The following is a 22,446-nucleotide window of genomic DNA, read 5'->3' on the forward strand; positions in this document are numbered from 1 at the left end:
TTATGCTGGTGGTCAACAAAAGTGGTTTAAAGACTGTCTCAAGGCAAACCTTAAAAAATGTAGTATAAACACTGACAACAGGGAAACACTGGCCTGCAAGCGCTCCAATTGGAGAACATCCTTTACCAAAGGTGTCATGGGCTTTGAAGACACTCAGACTCAGGACGAAAGGGAGAAACGTGCTAAGAGGAAGGCACGCTTGGCAAACCTTCACTGTGATCAACTCCCACCTGGAAACCTATGTCTCCACTGTGGAAGGACGTGTGGATCCAGAATTGGCCTCCACGGTCACTTACGGACTCACTGGTAATACCAATCTTACTTGGCTATGAGCGATTGCCGAAGAAGAAAGAAGAAGATATAAGTCGTTCCATTTTAATGTTATGTTTTATTATGACCTTTTGTATTGGATCAGATTATTATAAGGTGTGTGTTCTTCGCTGTATATTTTGTCGCTATAAACTGCCTTGTGTGTAGTACTATAGAAAGGAGTTATACAAATTTAAAGTGAAATGAAATGAAAAGTAATAATTATATAGTTTTAGTTTTTTGTAAACTACTTTGAGGGTGTTTTCTCCCCCCCCCCGCCCCAATCAACCGGTATATAACTTTTACGAAATAAACAAATGGAGAAATCAGCCACGGTTGGCAGCTGGCAAGCATGGCACCGCATATCGCATTGCTTCTTTGTTGTCGAAAGTCTGGTATCTGTTACATGCACACACACATGTGAACAAAGCCATTTTGCTTCTTGAACTTGGCAGAGGGATCCTGACATCAGCAAAGGTGAGCGGATTCAGTCCCTTGCAAAGCAAGGGTTTAACAAACAAAGGGAACTCCGTATCCGTATAAAAGTTAAAACAAATCACACAAGCTGGAAACAGGAACAGGTCATATTGTGAATACAGTGGTACCTTGGGTTAAGAACTTAATTTGTTCTGGAGGTCCGTTCTTAACCTGAAACTGTTCTTAACCTGAGGTACCACTTTAGCTAATGGGGCCTCCTGCTGCTGCCGCGCCGCCGGAGCACGATTCCTGTTCTCATCCTGAAGCAAAGTTCTTAACCTGAAGCACTATTTCTAGGTTAGCGGAGTCTGTAACCTGAAGCGTATGTAACCTGAAGCATCTGTAACCCGAGGTACCACTGTAAACTTTTTCTTGTGGATTAAGAGAGGCTGGAGATCTTGCAAATACTGCTACTCAGTCAACCACAGTGTGCTTACCTAGCGCTGACTGCGGAGACGTCTGGCTCCACCTCCCAGGAAAGGGTAGGAACCAGGCGCTTCCCCACCCTCTCCTGCGCCCCTGTCTCCCAGAACCAGAAGGGAACGGAAGAGAGAAGAGCAGAGGCAGCTTCCATGCGGGCATAGCCTCCGGCGGCATGTGCGCAGCCCGTTGGGGGAAGGTTCATAAACTGCTGGAGTGGTCCTCAGTTGCTGCAAGTGTTACATGAAGCATGGACATGGGAATAGCTGCCTAGACTCTAGACTGGCGTGCGTGGGTATTCGGAGCCACGGAAACAGTGGTAAGTGTTCATTCTTTGACAATGAAGAGTATGTATGCGACGACAGCCGCACGGATGCTACTAGCCCAGAGATGGAAAGAAGATAAAGCACCTACCAGAGAAGAATGGCAAATTAAACCGTTGGATTATGCCGAAATGGCAAAACTAACCGGAAAGCTTGGGAACCAAGAAGACCCAAAACTTTAACAAAGAATGGGGAAAATGTGTAATTTATCTTGGAGATCACTGTAAGCAGACGAAAACAACAGCAGGATTGCAATAACACTTGTAATTTAGCAAGAATTATGGAGATAATTGAGCCATATAAAACATGGACTATTGAAAAATATGCAGTTGAAAAAGTTAACAGCAGGACAAATGGAGGGGAAGGTGGGAAGTCTAGAGATTTCTTTAAATGTGGATGTGTATGGTTGTATGGGGATGCGGGTGGCGCTGTGGGTTAAACCACAGAGCCTAAGACTTGCCGATCAGAAGGTTGGCGGTTCGAATCCCCGCGATGGGGTGAGCTCCCGTTGCTCGGTCCCAGCTCCTGCCAACCTAGCAGTTCGAAAGCACCTCAAAGTGCAAGTAGATAAATAGGTACCGCTCTGGCGGGAAGGTAAGTGGCGTTTCCGTGCACTGCTCTGGGTTGCCAGAAGCGGTTTAGTCATGCTGGCCACATGACCCAGAAGCTGTACGCCGGCTCCCTCGGCCAATAAAGCGAGATGAGTGCTGCAACCCCAGAGTCAGCCACGACTGGACCTAATGGTCAGGGGTCCCTTTACCTTTACCTATGGTTGTATTGTAATAATTTGATACTTGTAAAATAAAATACAAAATACTTCAGAGAGAAAAGACATCGGAGAGTGACCTAACTGCTGTATGCATTCCTTTGGCCGTGAAGCATCTTTGACAGATAGGCTGGGAACTGAAGCCGAGACCCTTGACTGGAGGCTTTGAAGCAGAGGCTGGATGGCCGTCTGTCATGGATGTTTGAGTTGAGATTCCTACATTGCAGGGGGTTGGACTAGATAAGTCTTGGGGTCCCTTCCAACTCTGCAGTTCTACAATTCTCTGATTCTAGGACCTTCTGCTTGTTCTAACACTGAGTAATGGCCCCTTCCCAGTCTTTCGTCCGATTCTGAGCTCCTTACCTAGGATGAAAAGGATCTCAACCGAAAGATCACAGATGCTGGGGGGTGCCCGAGCCGCCTCCGGAAGCCCCTCATCTTTGGTGCCGCTGAAGCAAACGCTGTAGGGCACGGTCACAGCCACGTACAGGGTGGCCAGCAGAATCAGGCCATCCCATCCGGCCTTGAAGGTCCCATAATGCAGCAGGATGAAGGGGGACTTGCGCGCTGCAGCCACCTTGTATTCGGGGAGGGCAGGCTTCTCCCCAAAGACACCCTGGTGGGGGGGGGAGAGAAGAACAAGAGCGGTCACCACTCCAAATCACAGGGCTGTCTCCCATATCGGCTGCCCCTGCATCAAAACCCACACAGTCCAGGCCACGCGGTAAGTGGACAGCAAAGCACCGCAGGCAGCCCAGGCAATCTAAAAAGGTTCCCTTGCCCATGCAAACATACCTTGTGGAGCTTTCGCTTCCCTTTGCCCTGCTTCTGGAGATGCCCGGAGAGGTGGTAGAGCACAGCCCGGCTCCGGCGACGGTTGGCGTTGAAGCCTTTGGCCCCAGCTCGGCTGTAACGTCGCCGTCCACCTGACAAGGGCAGACATTTGGTGGGTTAAGATAAGAGATGCTCCTTTACATTCTTATGGAAGGGGCAAGTCTGAGGTGTGCATGTGCCCAGCGGAAAATAACAACAACAACTAATAATAATAATAATTTATTACTTATACTCTGTCCATCTTGCTGGGCCTCCCCAGCCACTCTGGGCGGCTCCCAACAGGATATTAAAAACACAATAGAATATCATACATAAAAAATGTCCCTAAAAAGGGCTGCCTTCAGATGTCTTCTAAAAGTCAGATATAGTGGTACCTCAGGTTAAGTACTTAATTTGTTCCAGAAGTCCGTTCTTAACCTGAAACTGTTCTTAACCTGAAGCACCACTTTAGCTAATGGGGCCTCCTGCTGCTGCCGCGGCTCCACCGCACGATTTCTGTTCTTATCCTGAAGTAAAGTTCTTAATCCGAGGTAATATTTCTGGGTTAGCCCAGTCTGTAACCTGAAGCATATGTAACCCAAGGTACCATTGTAGTTGTTTATTTCCTTGACGGGAGGGCGTTCCACAGGGTGGGTGCCACCACTGAGAAGGCCCTCTGCCTGGATCCCTGCAACTTCACTTCTCGCAGTGAGGGAACCGCCCGAAGGCCCTTGGAGCTGGACCTCTGTGTCAGGGCTGAACAATGGGGGTGGAGACGCTCCTTCAGGTATACTGAGCTGAGACTGTTTAGGGCTTTAATGGTCAGCACCAACACTTTGAAAGTCACACCTGCATTTCTGGGTGATTCCACACATTCCTCTCTATTGTTGCCTAGAGTGGATCTCCATTTCTCCTGAATCTCATGCATATGTAGATCCTTAAGTTTCAATGACAAGGCTTTCAGCATGCTCACGAGAACACACACACACACACACACACACACACACACACACACACTGGAGCAAGCTTGTTTTCTCTAGCTCTATAGGGCAGGACTCAAAACGCCTTCGTGTGCGAGAAAGAAGATTCTGACTAAATAAACATCAGGAAGAACTTTCTGGCAGTAAGAGCTGTTCGGCAGTGGAGCAGACTCCCACCAGAGGTGGTGGGCTCCCCTCCCTTGGAGGTTTTTAAGCAGAGGTTGTGTGGCCATCTGTCATGGATGCTTTAGTTGAGATTCCTGCATCGCAGGGCGTTGGACTAGATGACCCGTGGGGTCTCTTCCAATTCTATGATTCTATGACCATACTCATGTTTATCTGCTCATTAACATCACATTACCAAGGGGTGTGCATATATATGTGTGTGTGCACGCACACGCAAAAAAGGACGCATTTCCTACAAGAGAGACACAAAACCTTTTGATTCCATAGCACACTGATATGCTAAGTCCTTAATAATGATAAGATACTTTACAGGACAATCCTATAGCTCAGTTCCAAGCACTATGGAATTCAGTGAGAATCCTGCTCAGATTTTGATTGCAGATATCTCTCCTGTGTGCCTGAATGTCTTGCCGTATGTCTTCTGTCTATACCCTCCTTCTACGCTGGCATGCATACGCTCCTCTTTACCCATTAGCTACGACAATGCACAGGCAACAATGCTAATCTTGCACACACACAAAGGAGTTGTCAGAAATTCCATCTAGCAGAGTAACTCTGCCAGCTAGCAGAACTAATTGGCTGTAATGCCATCCTCCGTGTGGCATTGCTGCTCTGAAGGAGTATAAACACATTATTTTAGACATGCATCTCCAAATGTAGGAGAAGGGGGGAAAAAACACCTCTTCCTGCACGCACAAAACCCAGGGGCACAATTCACAGAGAGTAAAGCAAACAAATGCCTGTAAAGTTAATGGGAGACCTAGGTGAAAAATTAAATGTTTCTGTACAAGCTCAGGGGCAGAGCACATGGTATGCACGCAAAAAAGGAGTCCCAGGTTCAATGCTCACTATCTCAAGGTTGGGAAAGACATTGCCGGTAAGTGTGCCCAAGGATCAAGCTAAATACAGCGCTAGTTGCATGATTGTGTTAATTGCATGATTCTGTGCACCTGTAGGGCACACAGAAATGTGCAATTGCTGTTATTGTACCTGCAAAAAAATTGGATTTTGCAGATGCACTTGTGACCCGCTGCCCACCTACATCTCTGAAGTGTGGCTCCTCTGTAAAATGGCCAGAGTGGTGCATGCTCTGTTTATCTCCTGCTTGGACTACTGAAATGCACTCTACGTGGGGCTACCTTTGAAGATGACCCGGAAACTACAACTAATCCAGAATGCAGCAGCTAGACTGGTGACTGGGAGTGGCTGCTGAGACTATATAACATAAAGTTTTATTCTGTTTTTAGTGTTCTGTTGGGATCCGCCTAGAGTTGCTAGGGAAGAAGTCCTGAAAGACCTACATTGGCTCCCAGTACATTTCCGAGCACAATTCAAAGTGTTGGTGCTGATCTTTAAAGCCCTAAACAGCCTTGGCCCAGTATACCTGAAGGAGCATCTCCACCCCCATCTTTCAGCCCGGACACTCAGGTCCAGCTCTGAGGGCCTTCTGGCGGTTCCCTCCCTGCAAGAAGTGAGGTTACAGGGAACCAGGCAGAGGGCCTTTTCGGTAGTGGCACCCACCCTGTGGAATGCCCTCCCATCAGATGTCAAGGAAATAAACAACTATCTGACTTTTAGAAGACATCTGAAGGCAGCCCTGTTTACGGAAGTTTTTAATGTTTGATATTTTATTGTGTTTTTAATATTCTGTTGGGAGCCACCCAGAGTGGCTGGAGAAACCCAGCCAGATGGGCGGGGTATGTATGAATGAATAAATAAACATTACAGTCGTACCTTGGTTTTTGAACAGCTTAGTTCACAAACAACTTGGAACTCAAATGTCACAAACCCAGAAGTAGGTATTCCTGTTTTCAAATTTTGCCTCGGAAGCCGAATGTCCGACACAGCTTCCATGGCTTCCAATTGGCTGCAGGACGCTCCTGCAGCCAATCGGAAGCCGCGCCTTTATTTCCGAACGTTTCGGAAGTCGAACGGACTTCCGGAACGCATTCCATTCGAAAACCAAGGTACGACTGTACTATTATTAACTCCACGGCCCCCACCTGCAAGTTGCTGCTGTCCAACCATGTTTCCCTGTGAAATGAAAAACACAGGGAACAATGGTCATCAGGGAGGCTGGAATGGGCAGTTTTCATGAAATTTCAGATGCCAGAGAAGGCTGTGCAAGATTCCCCAGGTGCAGGGCAGGGATCCAATTTGGTACACTGTTCGCTGTCCCTCTTTGCAGCTAGCAAAAGCAACATACATTATGCCAAAATATGGGCAACTTTTTCAGAATGCAGCGTTTGGCTTCCCTTGGCAGGGGAGTTGAATGTGGAGGCAGCAGAGAACAAACAGCACAGTTGCATCAGCAGAAGGGTTTGGGCAGCAGATGCCAGAACCATCACAAGATATTTGGACAGGACCAGAGCATTAAAGTACAATGTACTTAAGAAACTACATTGACATGGGGGACAGGGGAAACTTAACATTTTCAGATAATTTCCAGCAAGGGGGAGAGTTACTTAACGCAAGTCCACCTTTTCACCGCTGCATGTGCCGGGATATGCCAAATAAATAGGGTTGCCACTTCACTGTGGGCAGGGCACCCAAACAGAGCTGTTTTTCCCAGCACAGAGATGTAGGTATAATAATAGTAATTGTAATTGTAATAAAATAATAATTTATTATTTCTACCCTGCCCATCTGGCTGGGTTTCCCCAGCCACTCTGGGAGGCTTCCAACAAAAGATTAGGTAACCATTAGGTCTAATCGTGACCGACTCTGGGGTTGCGGCGCTCATCTCGCTTTATTGGCCAAGGGAGCCAGCGTACAGCTTCCGGATCATGTGGCCAGCATGACTAAGCCGCTTCTGGCGAACCAGAGCAGCGCATGGAAACGCCGTTTACCTTCCTGCCAGAGCGGTACCTATTTATCTACTTGCACTTTGACGTCCTTTCGAACTGCTAGCTTGGCAGGAGCAGGGACCGAACAACGGGCGCTCACCCTGTCGCAGGGATTTGAACCGCCAACCTTCTGATCGGCAAGTCCTAGGCTCTGTGGTTTAACCCACAGCACCACCCGTGATTAAAAAGACGTTAAAACACCAGTCATGAAAAACTTCCCTAAACAGGGCTGCCTTCAGATGTCTTCTAAATGTCAGATAGTTGTTAATTTCTTTGACATCTGATGGGAGGGTGTTCCACAGGGTGGAACAAACTTCACCTGCCTGTCACGCTGCTATTAAAGACACAGGAGCCAGGCCCGGGACTGTGTGTTGCTAACTCTGTTACAGTGTGTTTGTGTGTGTTTGTGTGTGTTTGTGGGGGTTTCTACTGGTAAAGTTTCAAGTCATTTGGAGCAGTATTTTTTATTTATTTTCTCTGTCTGTCTCCTCCTCCTCTTTACCTGTCCTAATTCACACCTTCTTTAGCATCTGTTCAAGGAATGCTTGCCTTTCACTTTTAGAATTGCGGGCTAAAAATGGCAGCATGTTTTGGTAGTCAGAAGGAAGGAAATCTGCTAAAATTATCTCACATGAAGCCCTGCTAAAGATGTAAAGGCACAGGAAAAAATAGGGGATGGTGTGGGATACACTCCCCACATCAGCAATTTCCCTAGGATTTCCTCTCTCTACCAGCTACTGAAATATGACCTTTCTCCATCGCACAATCTCTAAGAGCTCTCAGGCCTCTCTGGTCCAACCATGGCTTGGGGATGTGGTACTCTCCTGATGTTGATGGACTACAACTCCCATCAACGTCAGCCAGCATGGCCAATGGTCAATGATGATGGGATTTGTAGTCCAGCAGCATCCTGAAGGCATCGTGTTCATTACCCTGCCGTAGCCCAATTCAGGTGTGTTGAATTTTTCAGCTTTTGAATTCCAAAAATGAGGATGCTAAAAAGTTGTAACATGTCTTGGGAATTCGAAAGATATTTGGGTCAAATTAATATATTTTAGTTTTGCTTGGCAAATAAAATGTTTCTCAAACTGCACAGAAATCATTTGAAACAATTGCCAAGTACTTGCAGTTGTGTTACATATTAATATTATTTTATTTATTTATTGTTGTTATTGTTATTTCGAAATTACCTGACATTTTCAGAAGGCAAAATTAAAATTCTACCGTTTCCTAAATGCAGTTTATTTCTTATTGACCACAACACGATTAGCGATAGCTCAGCAGTAGAAGAGCCAGACTGAAATACCCCTGAACCTATAGGAAAATACCATAATATCTGGGATACAGCAATGTCTGAGTGTTTCAGCAGACACAGGAGGACAATTGAAGGCACAATGAATAGAGATACCTTCCAAGAAACGTGGACCCCTTTCTTTAACTATACTAATGACCAAAATCAATACACCAACCACTCAATATTCTCAGTGGAGTGGTTACATTAAGTAATATGTTGAACGTGTAAGTGCATGTCTAGAGACAATGGATAAAGCAAACATCATTAAGATGTACTGCTGGATAAGTTGTTTAGTGCTTCTTGTATTTGTTTAAAAACCAGTAACAATTTGTTTTTAAAAAGCAGTTTATGTGCTTCTTCACCAAACAAAGACTTACCAAGCTAAATGTCTCCAGTCACAAAAAAATAACCTTCAGATTTGAATTCCTCACACCCAACAATTTTATATATATTTCTATATTACGGTCGGAGACCAGCTTATAAAACACACTTAGGGGTACAATCCCAGAAGGAAAGCAAACATTTAAAACAATGTACAACAATAAATTAAAAATTTATAAATGCGATAAGCGTATAGACACTTAAAACTTTAAGATAAGCTGCCACAGAGAGATGACCCAGAATCACCCATGGAACCGAGTTTGGGGATTTTCTTAACGAACTAGTTTGAGTCGGGGGATGGTCTGCACCTATAGATCTGTACCCAGAATCTGGCAGCCATCCGGGTTGTCTTATGATCTTTGCCTAACAGGAAAAGGTCTAATTTTTGCTTTTGCAGGAGGTCAGCGAGCCTCACCAGCAGTGCCTCTTCATAAAAGGGACATCTAAAGAACAAGGGCTCTGGACTTCCTATATCCCCCAATGAACAGGCTCCAAGTCTCTGAGCATATGGGACTTCACCCAACAACTTATTTTTAAGACCCCTGGCTGAAGAAGTTTCACTCTCTAAAATGACCTGTCCATGGGACAATCTCTGCTCTCCCTAGCCAGTCTGTCTCCTCACCTCCTTCCTTCCAGTTGTCCGCAGGTGCTCTGCTCTTGGTCTCTGTGATGTCTTTGTGGGAGACTAGAAAAAGAGCCACTTCTCCCTTTTCATTCTTGATAGGCACCACATCCAGGAGACACCAGAAGGGGACACCTAAGGAGACAAGCAGTCTTGTTTGTCAGATGGTAATAACTGTTTTAGCAACTGTAATGCACTGTGCTAGATGCTGCATGGGTTTCCATTGTATTCTATTGATCATTGTATCTGGCTGCATTGCAATTTATTGAATTACAGTTTGACTCCTGTAGAATTGAAATTGTAAGTGCTCTTCGCAGACGTGCCGTGGACCACCTGGATGAAAGCACACCTCATCTTGGGAGCCCCTGGTCTAGATTACAGAACAGAGGAGACTCTACTTGGACAGATGGGTCAATTGCCTTGCCTTGCCTTTCACCTTCTCTTCCCTTGGAGACCTTAGGGTTTGAGAAGAGCTGCTAAACAGCCTGTCTGTGCCTCACCTACTCTTTCTTGCCATTACTGGGATGCCTGGTCCAATAGGTAAAAGTAAAGGTAAAGGACCCCTGGATGGTTAAGTCCAGTCAATGGCGACTATGGGGTTGTGGCACTCATCTCACTTTCAGGCCAAGGGAGCCGGTGTTTGTCCACAGACAGCTTTCCAGGTCATGTGGCCAGCATGACGAAACTGCTTCTGGCATAACGGAACACTGTGACAGAAACCAGAGTGCACGGAAATGCCATTTACCTTTCCGCTGCAGTGGTACCTAGTTATCTATTTGCACTGGCGTGCTTTCAAACTGCTAGGTTGGCAGGAGCTGGGACAGAGAAACAGGAGCTCACCCCGTCACGGGGATTTGAACATAGCTGTCAACTTTCAGATTTGAAAACAAGGGATCTATATCCTCCCACACCCAAGACTCCACTTTGCTGCTGTGAAAGGGCCAATCCAGCAACCCGCCCCAGACTTCAGACTTCTACACTCCAACATACGAGAGACACCTCCCCACTACGCCCCACAGAGTCACGAGGTCCTTACCAGGGCAGCCCCATCTGTGAAAAAAGGACTCACCGCTTTTCCTGTAGAGGATGAGCTCTGCCTTAAATTCCTTGCGCTCGTCCAGCGCCTTGCGGATCTGGTTGCGTACGAGTTCGCTGGTGTCAGGTCCATAGAGGAAGCTGCAGGCACAGCAGCGCTGCATGACCTCAGCCCGGGAGAAGCCGGTCAGTTCACAGAAGCCATCGGAACAGTAGACCACAGGGAAGGCGCCACGGACTTGGGCATTGCCCAGTACAAAATTGCTGTCTGCAAGAGAGAGAGAGGGAGGGAGGGAGAGATGCCTACTGGGTGACTTTGGTTCTGGTGAAGATCTTAGTTCAAGAACCCGCCACCTAAGCCAAAGAATTACTTGGGCAAGTCATTACTCCTTAGCCTTTGGTCTGGCATTCACACCGCTTGGGGCCCTTCCAGGCTGTTATTGTTGTTGTTGTTTATTGAATTTATATACTGCCCTGTCGGGGACGCGGGGGGCACTGTGGGTTAAACCGCAGAGCCTAGGACTTGCTGATCAGAAGGTCGGCGGTTCGAATCCCCTCAACGGGGTGAGCTCCCATTGCTCTGTCCCTGCTCCTGCCAACCTAGCAGTTCGAAAGCACGTCAAAGTGCAAGTAGAGAAATAGGTACCGCTCCTGCGGGAAGGTAAACGGCGTTTCCGTGCGCTGCTCTGGTTCGCCAGAAGTGGTTTAGTCATGCTGGACACATAACCTGGAAGCTGTACGCCAGCTCCCTCGGCCAATAAAGCGAGATGAGCGCCGCAACCCCAGAGTCAGTCACGACTGGACCTAATGGTCAGGGGTCCCTTTACCTTTTTTACTGCCCTATAACCGGAGGTCTCAGGGCATTTCACAAAAGGTCATAATATATGAAATAAAAATTAAAACAATACTGTAATCTGATAACACCCCCCCAAAAGAGTCACATTTTAAAGGGTATAGGTTGTTGATTAGGTCAGCCAAAGGCCTGGTTAAAAAGGAACGTTTTTGCCTGGCACCCAAAGGTGTGTAATGAAGGCCCCAGACAAACTTCCCTAGGGAGAGCATTCCATAGACGGGGGCCACTGCAGAGAAGGCCCCGTTCTCATGCTGCCACCCTCCGGACCTCTCGAGGAAGAGGCACACAAAGGAGGACCTCAGAAGATGATCTCAGGGTCTGGGTCGATTCATATGGAAAGTGGCGGTTCTTGAGGTACAGTGGTGCCTCACAAGATGAAAAGAATCCGTTCTGTGATTCTCTTCGTCTAGCAGTTTTTTCGTCTTGCGAAGCAAGCCCATTGACGGATTAGTGGATTTGCGTTATTAGCTAATTAGCTATTAGCGCTTTTAGCGGCTTTTAGCGGCTTATCTGCTGATCGGATCAGCTGATAAGCGGCTTAGCGGCTTAGAAAAGGGGGGGAGGGGAAAAAACCAGCAGGAACTTGCAAGACATTGTCGTCTTGCGAAGCAAGCCCATAGGAGATTTGTTTTGCGAAGTACCTCCAAAACGGAAAACCCTTTCGTCTAGCGGGTTTTCCGTCTTTTGAGGCATTCGTCTTGCGGGGCACCACTGTATTGCAGTCCTGAGCCACTTAGGGCTTTATAGGTCAACATCTATGATGTTTAATTGTGGGCATATTCTGCAACATGTTCTTGACACAATATCAGCACCATGCTCTAACCAACGGAACTATCCATTCACAAGCCCAAATAATGAATGCACAATAAAACACATGGAAACCCCCAGATCTCATCTCATTGCTTGATGATGTAAACACTCCATGGCTCTCAGCTGAATATTTGAACTAAGGGCTCAACTATAAAAAGGTAAAGGTAAAGGACCCCTGGATGGTTAAGTCCAGTCAAAGGCGACTATGGTGTTGCGGTGCTCGTCTCGCTTTCAGGCTGAGGAAGCCTGCGTTTATCTACACACAGCTTTCAGGGTCATGTGGCCAGCATGGCTAAACCGCTTCTGGACACTGTGATGGAAACCAGAGCACACGGAAATGCCGTTTACCTCCCTGCCACAATGGCACCTATTTATCTACTTGCACTGGCATACTTTCAAACTGCTAAGTTGGCAGGAGCTGGGACAGAGCAACAGGAGCTCACCCCGTCGTGGGGATTTGAACATAGCTGTCAACTTTCAGATTTGAAAACAAGGGATCAGCAGCCTCAAAAATAAGGGATCAGCAGCCTCACCTGTCCTGGGGACAGTCTACGGGATATCTAACAATCCGGGATAGCAGCGGGAAGCAGCGGGAAACGGCTCTGGAATAAGGGAATTTCCCGCAAAAAAAGGGAAGGTTGACAGCTATGGATTCGAACCGCCGACCTTCTGATCAGCAAGCCCAAGAAGCTCAGTGGTTTAGACCACAGCACCACCCACACTGTGCATACTGCACAGACACCAAGCCATCAGTGACTTTCACAATGCATGGCATTGCGACGACACAGCTCTTTTCAACTGTTTGCACATACCACAGCGAAATGCAACCAGCCCCGGATTTCAGCAGCGACCATCAGAAACGGATTCATGGTGCAACATGTGCAAGAAAAGGAGCACGTATGTTCGATGCATAAACACTGAAACTACTGAAAATGCACGGCTAAGTGAGATATAGGGAGCAGCACCAGTGGCAAGGCGGGAAACTCCTGGTACTGTTGGAAGGGGACCTGGGGAGCTGTGCAAGAAGAAGAAGAAGAGAAGAGTTTGGATTTGATACCCCGCTTTATCACTACCCGAAGGAGTCTCAAAGCGGCTAACATTCTCCTTTCCCTTCCTCCCCCACAACAAACACTCTGTGAGGTGAGTGGGGCTGAGAGACTTCAGAGAAGTGTGACTGGCCCAAGGTCACCCAGCAGCTAAATGTGGAGGAGTGGAGACGCGAACCCGGTTCACCAGATTACGAGTCCACTGCTCTTAACCACTACTCCACACTGGCTCTCAAGGTTAGGAATCTCAAGGTTAGGAATCAAAAGGTTAGGCTCGCAAGGTTAGGAATGCAAGCATTCACGAAACACTGGCATCAGGAAAGAGTGGGGAAATAACCCGGTAATGGAAAGGAAGAAGGTGCGTTGAGGAACCATAGATGCAGAATGGAGTTGGGAATGTAAAAATGCTTTATCATGTCCCATCCTCCAGTTGCCCAGTATGGGGTGGAAGGGAGGGGAGGGGGAGTCAACATTCCTAGTTCCTCTTCCCCACCGTCTCCCCAGGAGTTGGCACCATCTGGTACATCCCCAGTTTCTGACTATTTTTACCCTGTTTGTTCCATGCAGAGTTAGTCATCGCCTGCAGCATCTGGACTCAAACCCCCAACTTCTCACCAGTGGAGAGCCAGAGCCCTCCCCCCTCCGCCTCCCCCCCGGCCGCCTTGATTCATTTGCATAGATTTGAATAGGAATGGTGCTGGAGTGGCATTTTTCTTTGTCCCTACTATATCCAGAGGATCAGTCTGTGTGGAGGTGGGATGCTGGAAATGGATCCTAGAGAAGGCTGTTTGGTGAGGAGGAGGGTGAAAGAGCGAGGGCTTTGCCAGAACAGGCAGAAGAGTGAGGCCTAGTGGCTACAGCAGAAGAAATGGTGTGTGTGTGTGTGTGTAAAAGAGGGTTGGCAGTGGGGCAGTTTACAAACAGCAGAGGAACGGGACAAGCCAATTTAAGACACACACCAGGTCATGCCTAAAACCTGAGTGAGCGAACCCATTAATATAGGAAGGTTTATAGCATGGGAAGGCAAACTAAGGCCCGGGGGCCAGATGCGGCCCAATTGCCTTCTCAATCTGGCCCGCGGACAGTCAGCGTGTTTTTACAGGAGTAGAATGTGTGCTTTTATTTAAAATGTATCTCTGGGTTATTTGTGGGGCATAGGAATTCGTTCATATCTTTTTTCAAAATATAGTCCGGCCCCTCACAAGGTCTGAGGGACAGTGGACCGGCCCCCTGCTGAAAAAGTTTGCTGACCCCTGGTTTATAAGCACTGAAAGTTGGTGAAGGTGATTAGTTGATTTGGCATTCATAACTACCCAGGCCTTTCTGTGTGTCAAAGGCCAGACTACACATTACACAAGTTTCTGTGGAACCCAGAAGTGGCCAATCAGGAGCAAAGGAAGGCTGGTTCGTGGCATCTTTACCCCTACAGAGAGAAAAGCAGTTACAGATAGGTAGCCGTGTTGGTCTGCCATAGTCAAAATAAAAAAGTTCCTTCCAGTAGCACCTTAAAGACCAACTAAGTCTTGGTATGAGCACACGAAAGCTCATACCAAGAACTAACTTAGTTGGTCTTTAAGGTGCTACTGGAAGGAACTTTTTTATTAGAGAGAAAAGCAGCTTGAGGGGGTTGGGTTTAAAAGGGGAAACAGCTGGCAGGGAAAGGATTAAGCACTTGCTCTCTGCTTTAAAGCAGAATTTGTTTAATTGATTGACTGATTTCACAATACAGTGGTACCTCGGATTACATACCCTTCAGGTTACATATGCTTCAGGTTACAGACTCCTCTAACCTAGAAATATTACCTCGGGTTAAGAACTTTGCTTCAGGATAAGAACAGAAATCGTGCTCCGGCGGCACAGTGGCAGCAGGAGGCCATTAGCTAAAGTGGTGCTTCAGGTTAAGAACAGTTTCAGGTTAAGAATGGACCTCCGGAACTAATTAAGTACTTAACCCGAGGTACCACTCTATCTACATAACAAATGAAACTGATCTGTAGAAAATGTAACCTGAAAAAAGAGACATTGCACATGCTTTTGGAAACCAAGAAATCTTTAATAGAAAATACTTTTAAAATAATAATCTACATAACGCTTTTTTGTAATACGACCCCAAAGTGGTTTACGGAAAGAGCAGAACAATAAAAGTATATGTTAAAAAGCAGTTAAAAACGACTATTTAAAAATTCAAAAATAATTAAAACCAGCAATCAGCTGAAACCAGATTAAAACACACAACATTCTATACCTCTGGATAGGGTTGCCTAAACAAAAAATGTTTTTTAGTAGCTAGAAGTTTCCCATCTATTTCCAAAGCAAAACTTATAACCTAAAAATAATGCTACATTTCCAAAAGACTGGGGAGAGGTCCCTTCGACGTCCCACAATAAAATATTTGAGGGTGCCAGCCCCCCCCCAAGTTGATGGACATTGCTATTCAAATGGGGTGGGTATGCCCATCATGTGATATTTTTGTTTTTTATTCAATATTTTATTCAAGTTGGCACCCCTGACAAGGAGACCACCACCAACAGACCTGTTTCTCCAAGGCTCAAAGCAGAATTCTCCCAAGGGAGCAGAGCAGAACCAGCTAGTTAGTTCTGGGGAAGTCCCTGCCTTAAACCCTGTTGAGAATCCCTGCCAGTCAGTGCAGGGATGGATGGATAAATCACCGGACCCAGTAGAAGGCAGCTTTCTGTGTTCCTGAATTATTATTTTTTTACACCTCTTTTAACACTTCTTATTTCAACCTTCTCCCTTGCCATATCTCCTAGAACAGTTCAGACATTGCTAATTTCATATCCCTCTGAAATCGGGCCTCTCCTGCCCCTCCTTGACTCCACACCAAAGGGAGAGCTTATCCCCGAACCTGTAGGCAAGATGTGCTCATCTCAAACCTCTGAGGAGATGTTGTGTGGGTACCAAGGCAATGAGCCACCAGGGAAGGGAGAGAGAGAGAGAGACAGGGTCATGCAACCAGCAGTGACACAGTGCAACTGAGCTGTTTCCAGGAATACACATGTGGAGCCATCAGTGACAGACTCTCTCTTGTGGGAAGGACCTGCAGATACATTAGGACTACAGACTTAAACTGGCTCCAGAATTATCTCCGGTCCTCGTGGAACTCTGGGAATTGTAGTTCTATGAGGGGTATGTGTGTTTTAAGGATCTTTTTCAGGGCGTTCTCAGCATTCTCACCAATCAAGCCCATTAACCTAGTGTAAGCTTGTAACAACAACAACAACAATTTTATTATTTGCGGTATACCCCAACTCATCTGACTGGGTTGCCCCAGACATTCTGGGTGGTTTACAACATATATAAAAACAGAATACAGTAGAATCTCGGTTTTCAAATGTAATCCATTCTGGAAGACCGTTCGACTTCCAAAATGTTCAAAAAACGAAAACTGAAAGCTGAAGCCTCAATACAATAGGCAAACTCAACACTGAAGCCGTGAGGTACATTCGGCTACTGGAAATCTTTGGAAAACCGAAGCAGTTACTTCCGGGTTTTCGGTGTTTGAAAGCTGAAACGTGCATCAATGGAGATGTTTGACAACCAAGGTTCCACTGTAAAACATTACACATTTAAAAGCTTCCCTATACAGGGCTGCCTTCAGATGCCTTCTAAAGGTTTATAAATTATAGTTACTCATCTCCTTGACATCTGATGGGAGAGTGTTCCACAGGGTGGGTGCCACTACCAAGAAGGCCCTCTGCCTGGTTCTCTGTAGGTGAATATGCCCCTGCTATGGAGACTACTGGGAGAATCCTTACTCTGTGAGTGTGTTGGCCAAGCAGCCTTGTTCATGGGAGATAAAACCACAGTGACCTAAAGCAACCAGCCAACCTCTTTTATTCTCCAAAATAATAAAAAAGTTAATTTGAAAAATAATGAAGAAGGAAGGTGGGGGGGGGGGTAGGGGTGAACAATTAGTGGAATACAAAATAAAGCAAAACCCAAACTAGGAACATAGGAAACTGACATATACTGAGTCAGAGCATTGGTCCATCTAGCTCACTATTATGGTCTGCAAGGATGGCTTTCCAAGGTTTCAGGAAGGGGACATTCCCAGCCCTACCTGAAGGAGAATCTCCAGCCCCCATCGTTCAGCCCAGACACTGAGGTCCAGCTCCGAGGGCCTTCTGGCGGTTTCCTCACTGCAAGAAGTGAAGTTACAGGTAACCAGGCAGAGGGCCTTCTCGGTATTGGCACCCGCCCTGTGGAATGCCCTCCTATCAGATGTCAAGGAAACAAACACCTATCTGACTTTTAGAAGACATATGAAGGCAGCCCTTAGGGAAGTTTTTAATGTGTGATGTTTTATTGTGTTTTTCATATTCTGCTGGGAGTTGCCCAGAGTGGCTAGGGAAACCTAACCAGATGGGCAGGGTATAAATAATAAATTCTTCTTCTTCTTCTTCTTCTTCTTCTTCTTCTTCTTCTTCTTCTTCTTCTTCTTCTTCTTCTTCTTCTCACCACCACCACCTGAAGAGGCCAGGTACCATGGACCTTCAATATGTAATGCAGGTGGTTTGCCACCAAGAGTTATGGTTTCTCTCCCCTAAAAAAGGTAAAGGTAACGGGACCCCTGACCATTAGGTCCAGTCGTGTCCGACTCTGGGGTTGTGGCCCTCATCTCGCTTTATTGGCTGAGAGAGCCGGCGTACAACTTCTGGGTCATGTGGCCAGCATGACTAAGACGCTTCTGGCGAACCAGAGCAGCGCACGGAAACACTGTTTACCTTCCTGCCGGAGTGGTACCTATTTATCTACTTGCACTTTGATGTGCTTTCGAACTGCTAGGTTGGCAGGAGCAGGGACCGAGCAAATGGAGCTCACCCCGTCACGGGGATTTGAACCACAGACCTTCTGATCGGCAAGTCCTAGGCTCTGTGGTTTAACCCACAGTGCCACCCGCGTCCCCATTCTCTCCCCTAGCAAAGTTAATAAAGCTCAATGGCACAAGTTTCTCATCTAGCTCACCTAACAACTGATAAAGCCGCAAGTACTTGGAAAAGCAGGAGTCTTCAGGATGCTCCAAAGAAGTCAAAAGGCTACTAAATTAAATAAGCCAGCCCACCTATCCTTGGGCGGCAGAGGGGTAGGTAGTGGGGATTGAGCAATGCGGAGGGAGAACCCGGGAGAACAGGAGGGGCACGCCTAGGCAAGGAAACTTCAGAGCTGGGCAATTGTCATTTTGCCAACACAGGGGAAGAAATGCAGAGAGTGGGCTCCTGTCAAATCTCAGAAATGCTATTCCGCAAAACAGGCAACCACACTAAAGGTTCTGCTCCGAGTTAAGGTGCCCTTGCCCCAAACATCTAAGGGACCCCACTCCTTTCTATAAACCTGAGTGACATCTGTCTGGCTCCTGCAGCCAACTCTCATTCTGAACAACGCCAGAGCCTGCATAGAATCATAGAAGAATCATAGAATCATAGAGTTGGAAGAGACCACAAGGGCCATCGAGTCCAACCCCCTGCCAAGCAGGAAACATTCTGTTCCATATTCCACAGGCAAGCCAGTACGATAGAAGGTATCATCTCACCTACTCCAGTTTAAGCTGGAGAGCCCCTCTCCTTGCAATTCAGCTGGAAGGACTCTCTTCTCTCCAAACTTGCTTATTTCAATTAGCCTGCCTGTTTGCCATCACTGTCGTTAATGGCCTTCCCTTCACAATGGCAGCCCCACCAGGGGGCAATCTCAAGAGGCACTAGCACACTCCAAGCAAAGCACAACCCAGTTTCCTCAAATCTTGGCTACTGCGAGAGCAGGAAGGGAGGGCAATAAGGAACCCAAAATAGCATTTTCGAGGCCGGTCCTTGCAAGTTCGGCAGTTTTGCAAATCACAGAAACGTCCTGGGCATTTGGAAACTGTCACAGAAATCTGACTGCTGCCCGAAGGTTTGACAATTCTCAATTCCTGCAGGATCCTTCATCATATCACAGACAAATAACTCTCCTGGGATGCTGCCGTGATGGTCTGTATCTGGCCCTTGGTACACCTACCGTCCTAATAAATCCACTCAGAATAAAGGCAGAAGTCCACGTTTGCAGCCAAAAGTATGTAAATCAGTGTCGTCGTCCCCCAGTACTATATTCCAGCCACCCAGTCCATGACTTCTGTTTGCCCTTCCCACTCTTTCACTCAGCCTCATAGGTTGCAACCACTGTACGACAGGGGGTGGCTTATTAGTGCGTGTTACAGCAAAAACAGCAAAGGCTGCGTACACGCCATATGTTTAAAGCACATGTATTCTCCCAAAGAATCCTGGGAACTCGCTTCCCCTCGCAGAGCTACAATTCCCTGCACCCTTTAACAAACTACAGTCTCCAGGATTGGAGGGGGGGAGCTATAGGTTTTGGATGTGATTTAAATGCATGGCGTGTGCGCGCTTGTTTGTCTTCTTGCGCCTTAAATGTATTATTGGCATCGATTTTCATGAGTTGCAGTCCACGTTGTCAGGTGCGTGATGTGTCAGTCTGAGCTGCAGCCCTGTTTAGGGAAGTTTTTGGTGTTTTTAATATTCTATTGGGAGCTGCCTAGAATGGCTGGGGAAACCCAGCCAGATATGTGGGGTATAATAAATTATTATTATTATTATTATTATTATTGATACACATACCTATGGGGATGATTATTATTATTAATATTATTACTACTTACTAACTCCCCTTCCTCTCGGAGGAGCCCAGGGCATCAAATTACAAACCAGCAAAACAATACAACTTTTCTATTATTATTATTATTATTATTATTATTATTATTATTATTATTATTATTATTATTATTATTAAAAAACCCCACACATTAAGAACACCTAAAAACGTTTTAAATCAGTCAACATATGCTCACAGCTAAGCATTTCAAAGTAAGGATTCCAGGAACAGCATCAAATTGCTGGATGAGCAGGGATGCTTCTAAATTCCCTGTGAGTGTTAATAATATGGGAGACACATGCACTTCCCCAGGGAGGGAATTTCGCAAATGGAGAACCAGACCTGTTGCAGGTCACACTAACCAGGCAGTACCGAGGCCAGCATTACTAAACCGCTTCTGGTGCAACGGAACACTGACGGAAACCAGAGTGCATGGAAACGCTGCTTACCTTCCTGCCACAATGGTACCTATTTATCTACTTGCACTGGTGTGCTTTCGAACTGCTAGGTTGGCAGGAGCTGGGACAGAGCAATGGGAGCTCACCCCATCACAGGGATTCGAACTGCCGACCTTCCCAAGAGGTCCGTGGTTTAGACCACAGTGCCACCCACCCACCAAATGCTTTAAAGCCCATGACTTCCCCCAAAGACTCCTGGAACTCTAGTTTACCACACACGGTGCTACAATTCCCAGCACCCTTAAACTACAGTTCCCAGGGCAGGGGTAGGCAAACTAAGGTCCGCGGGCCGGATACGGCCCAATCGCCTTCTAAATCCAGCCCACGGGTGGTCTGGGAATCAGCATGTTTTTACATGAGTAGAATGTGTCCTTTTATTTAAAATGCATCTCTGGGTTATTTGTGGGGCTTAGGAATTCGTTCACTATTATTTTTTCAAAATATTGTCTGGCCCACCACATGGTCTGAGGGACAGTGGACCGGCCCACGGCTGAAAAAGGTTGCTGACCCCTGTCCCAGAGTTCTCTGGGGGAAGTCATGAGCTGTGCATGCAGCCTCTATGGGAATTGGTTCCTACTGTTTACTAAAATCTCTCATTGGACTTCTCCCATCCCATCATGCTGCTAGGTTGCCTTCGCCCACTGCCAAGCCTCCCAATACTTCACTGTCTATACAGGAATGAATCCTTCCTTCCTTCCTAACTTCCTTCCTTCCTCCCTCCCTCCCTCCCTCCCTTCCTTCCTTCTTTGCATCACAGTGGCACTTTGCAGCGAAGGGCCATTCCATCTGCTGCTGCAACAGAGGTGCTAACCTTACAAATGATTGCCCTAGGCTGCTACCTATAATTGCCTATATGCTTGCGGCTGCAGCTGTAATCAACAGCACCAGATGAGGAAATGCTTTATAAATAGCAGTCCCTCCTTCCAAGAGACAGCGGCTTTATCTCAGTGCCCGGGAAAGATCCCTGGTGCAGAAAGAGCCTGCACCACAAGGCACAGGGTCCCTAACTTCACAGCTACATGTACTCTTGTGTTCTTCACAACAAAACAAAAACCACCCAGACGTTTAGTACCAAGGGTAGCCCAAACTCTCTATCACGAAAAGCTGGGTTCTGCAACCATTGCTCTGATGAAGTGCAACTGAACTGATTTGCTTGCTCTCAACAATATTCTGCTCCTGCTAGCTAGGGGGAAGGGGTGAGGAGCACTGAAGGTCCAGTGGTCACTGAGGTCCAGCTCCAAGGGCCTTCTGGAGGTTCCCTCGCTGTGAGGAGTGAAGTTACAGGGAACCAGGCAGAGGGCCTTCTCGGTAGTGGCACCCGCCCTGTGGAACGCCCTCCCACCAGATGTCAAGGAAATAAACAACTACAGTGGTACCTCTGGTTACGTACTTAATTTGTTCCGGAGGTCCGTTCTTAACCTGAAACTGTTCTTAACCTGAAGCACCACTTTAGCTAATGGAGCTTCCCGCTGCCGCCATGCGATTTCTGTTCTCATCCGGAAGCAAAGTTCTTAACCCGAGGTACTATTTCTGGGTTAGCAGAGTCTGTAACCTGAAGCGTCTGTAACCTGAAGCATATGTAACCCGAGGTACCACTTTTAGAAGACATCTGAAGGCCTAGGGAAGTTTTTAATGTTTGATGTTTTATTGTGTTTTTAATATTCTGCTGGGAGCCACCCAGAGTGGCTGGGGAAACCCAGCCAGATGGGCGGGGTATAAATAATAAATTATGAATATTAATATTATTATGAAGCCCCTCCTCTCCTCAGGCGACCCTAGTGGTGCAGCGATAAAACTGCTGGCACATTTGCAAAGCTAAGCAGGGTCTAGTCTGGTTTCAAATTGGATGGGTAACCACTTGTTGAGATCGATTGGGTGACGCTCGCAGTCCCTTTCTAACTCTACGAGTCCTGGGATTTCATGTTCTTTTGGAACTCCGATTTGCTATGCAAAGACCTGCTTCTAAAGACTGCAGTTTCTAGGGATTTCTGTGCCTAGTGCCATTCTGCGTTCTTGTTCCGTGCTTGCACCAGATATCAAAGGCACGCAGCCCTTAGCATGCAAAGGCGCCAGCCTACACGATTGCTCTCTCGTTAAGGTGAAACGAGGCCTTTCTCTCCCTCCCTCCCTCCCTCTGCCACCAAGTGAACTTGCCATGGTTGCA

General features: G+C 46.8%; 1 protein-coding gene across 1 annotated transcript in view; it reads right to left on the minus strand.

Annotated features, from left to right (window-relative positions):
* KCNH3 (potassium voltage-gated channel subfamily H member 3) overlaps positions 1-22,446 on the minus strand; it is a 67,474-nt gene that overhangs the window by 20,509 nt on the left and 24,519 nt on the right. Inside the window, exons 2-5 of the mRNA XM_082212417.1 lie at positions 10,487-10,720; positions 9,418-9,552; positions 3,091-3,221; positions 2,659-2,911 (exon numbers count right to left, since the gene is read on the minus strand). Of these exons, the coding sequence (XP_082068543.1) occupies positions 2,659-2,911; positions 3,091-3,221; positions 9,418-9,552; positions 10,487-10,720 (753 nt within the window). The remainder of the gene's footprint in view (positions 1-2,658; positions 2,912-3,090; positions 3,222-9,417; positions 9,553-10,486; positions 10,721-22,446) is intronic.

The sequence above is a fragment of the Podarcis vaucheri genome (assembly GCF_965113315.1).
Source record: "Podarcis vaucheri genome assembly, chromosome: 2".
Lineage (NCBI taxonomy): Eukaryota > Metazoa > Chordata > Lepidosauria > Squamata > Lacertidae > Podarcis > Podarcis vaucheri.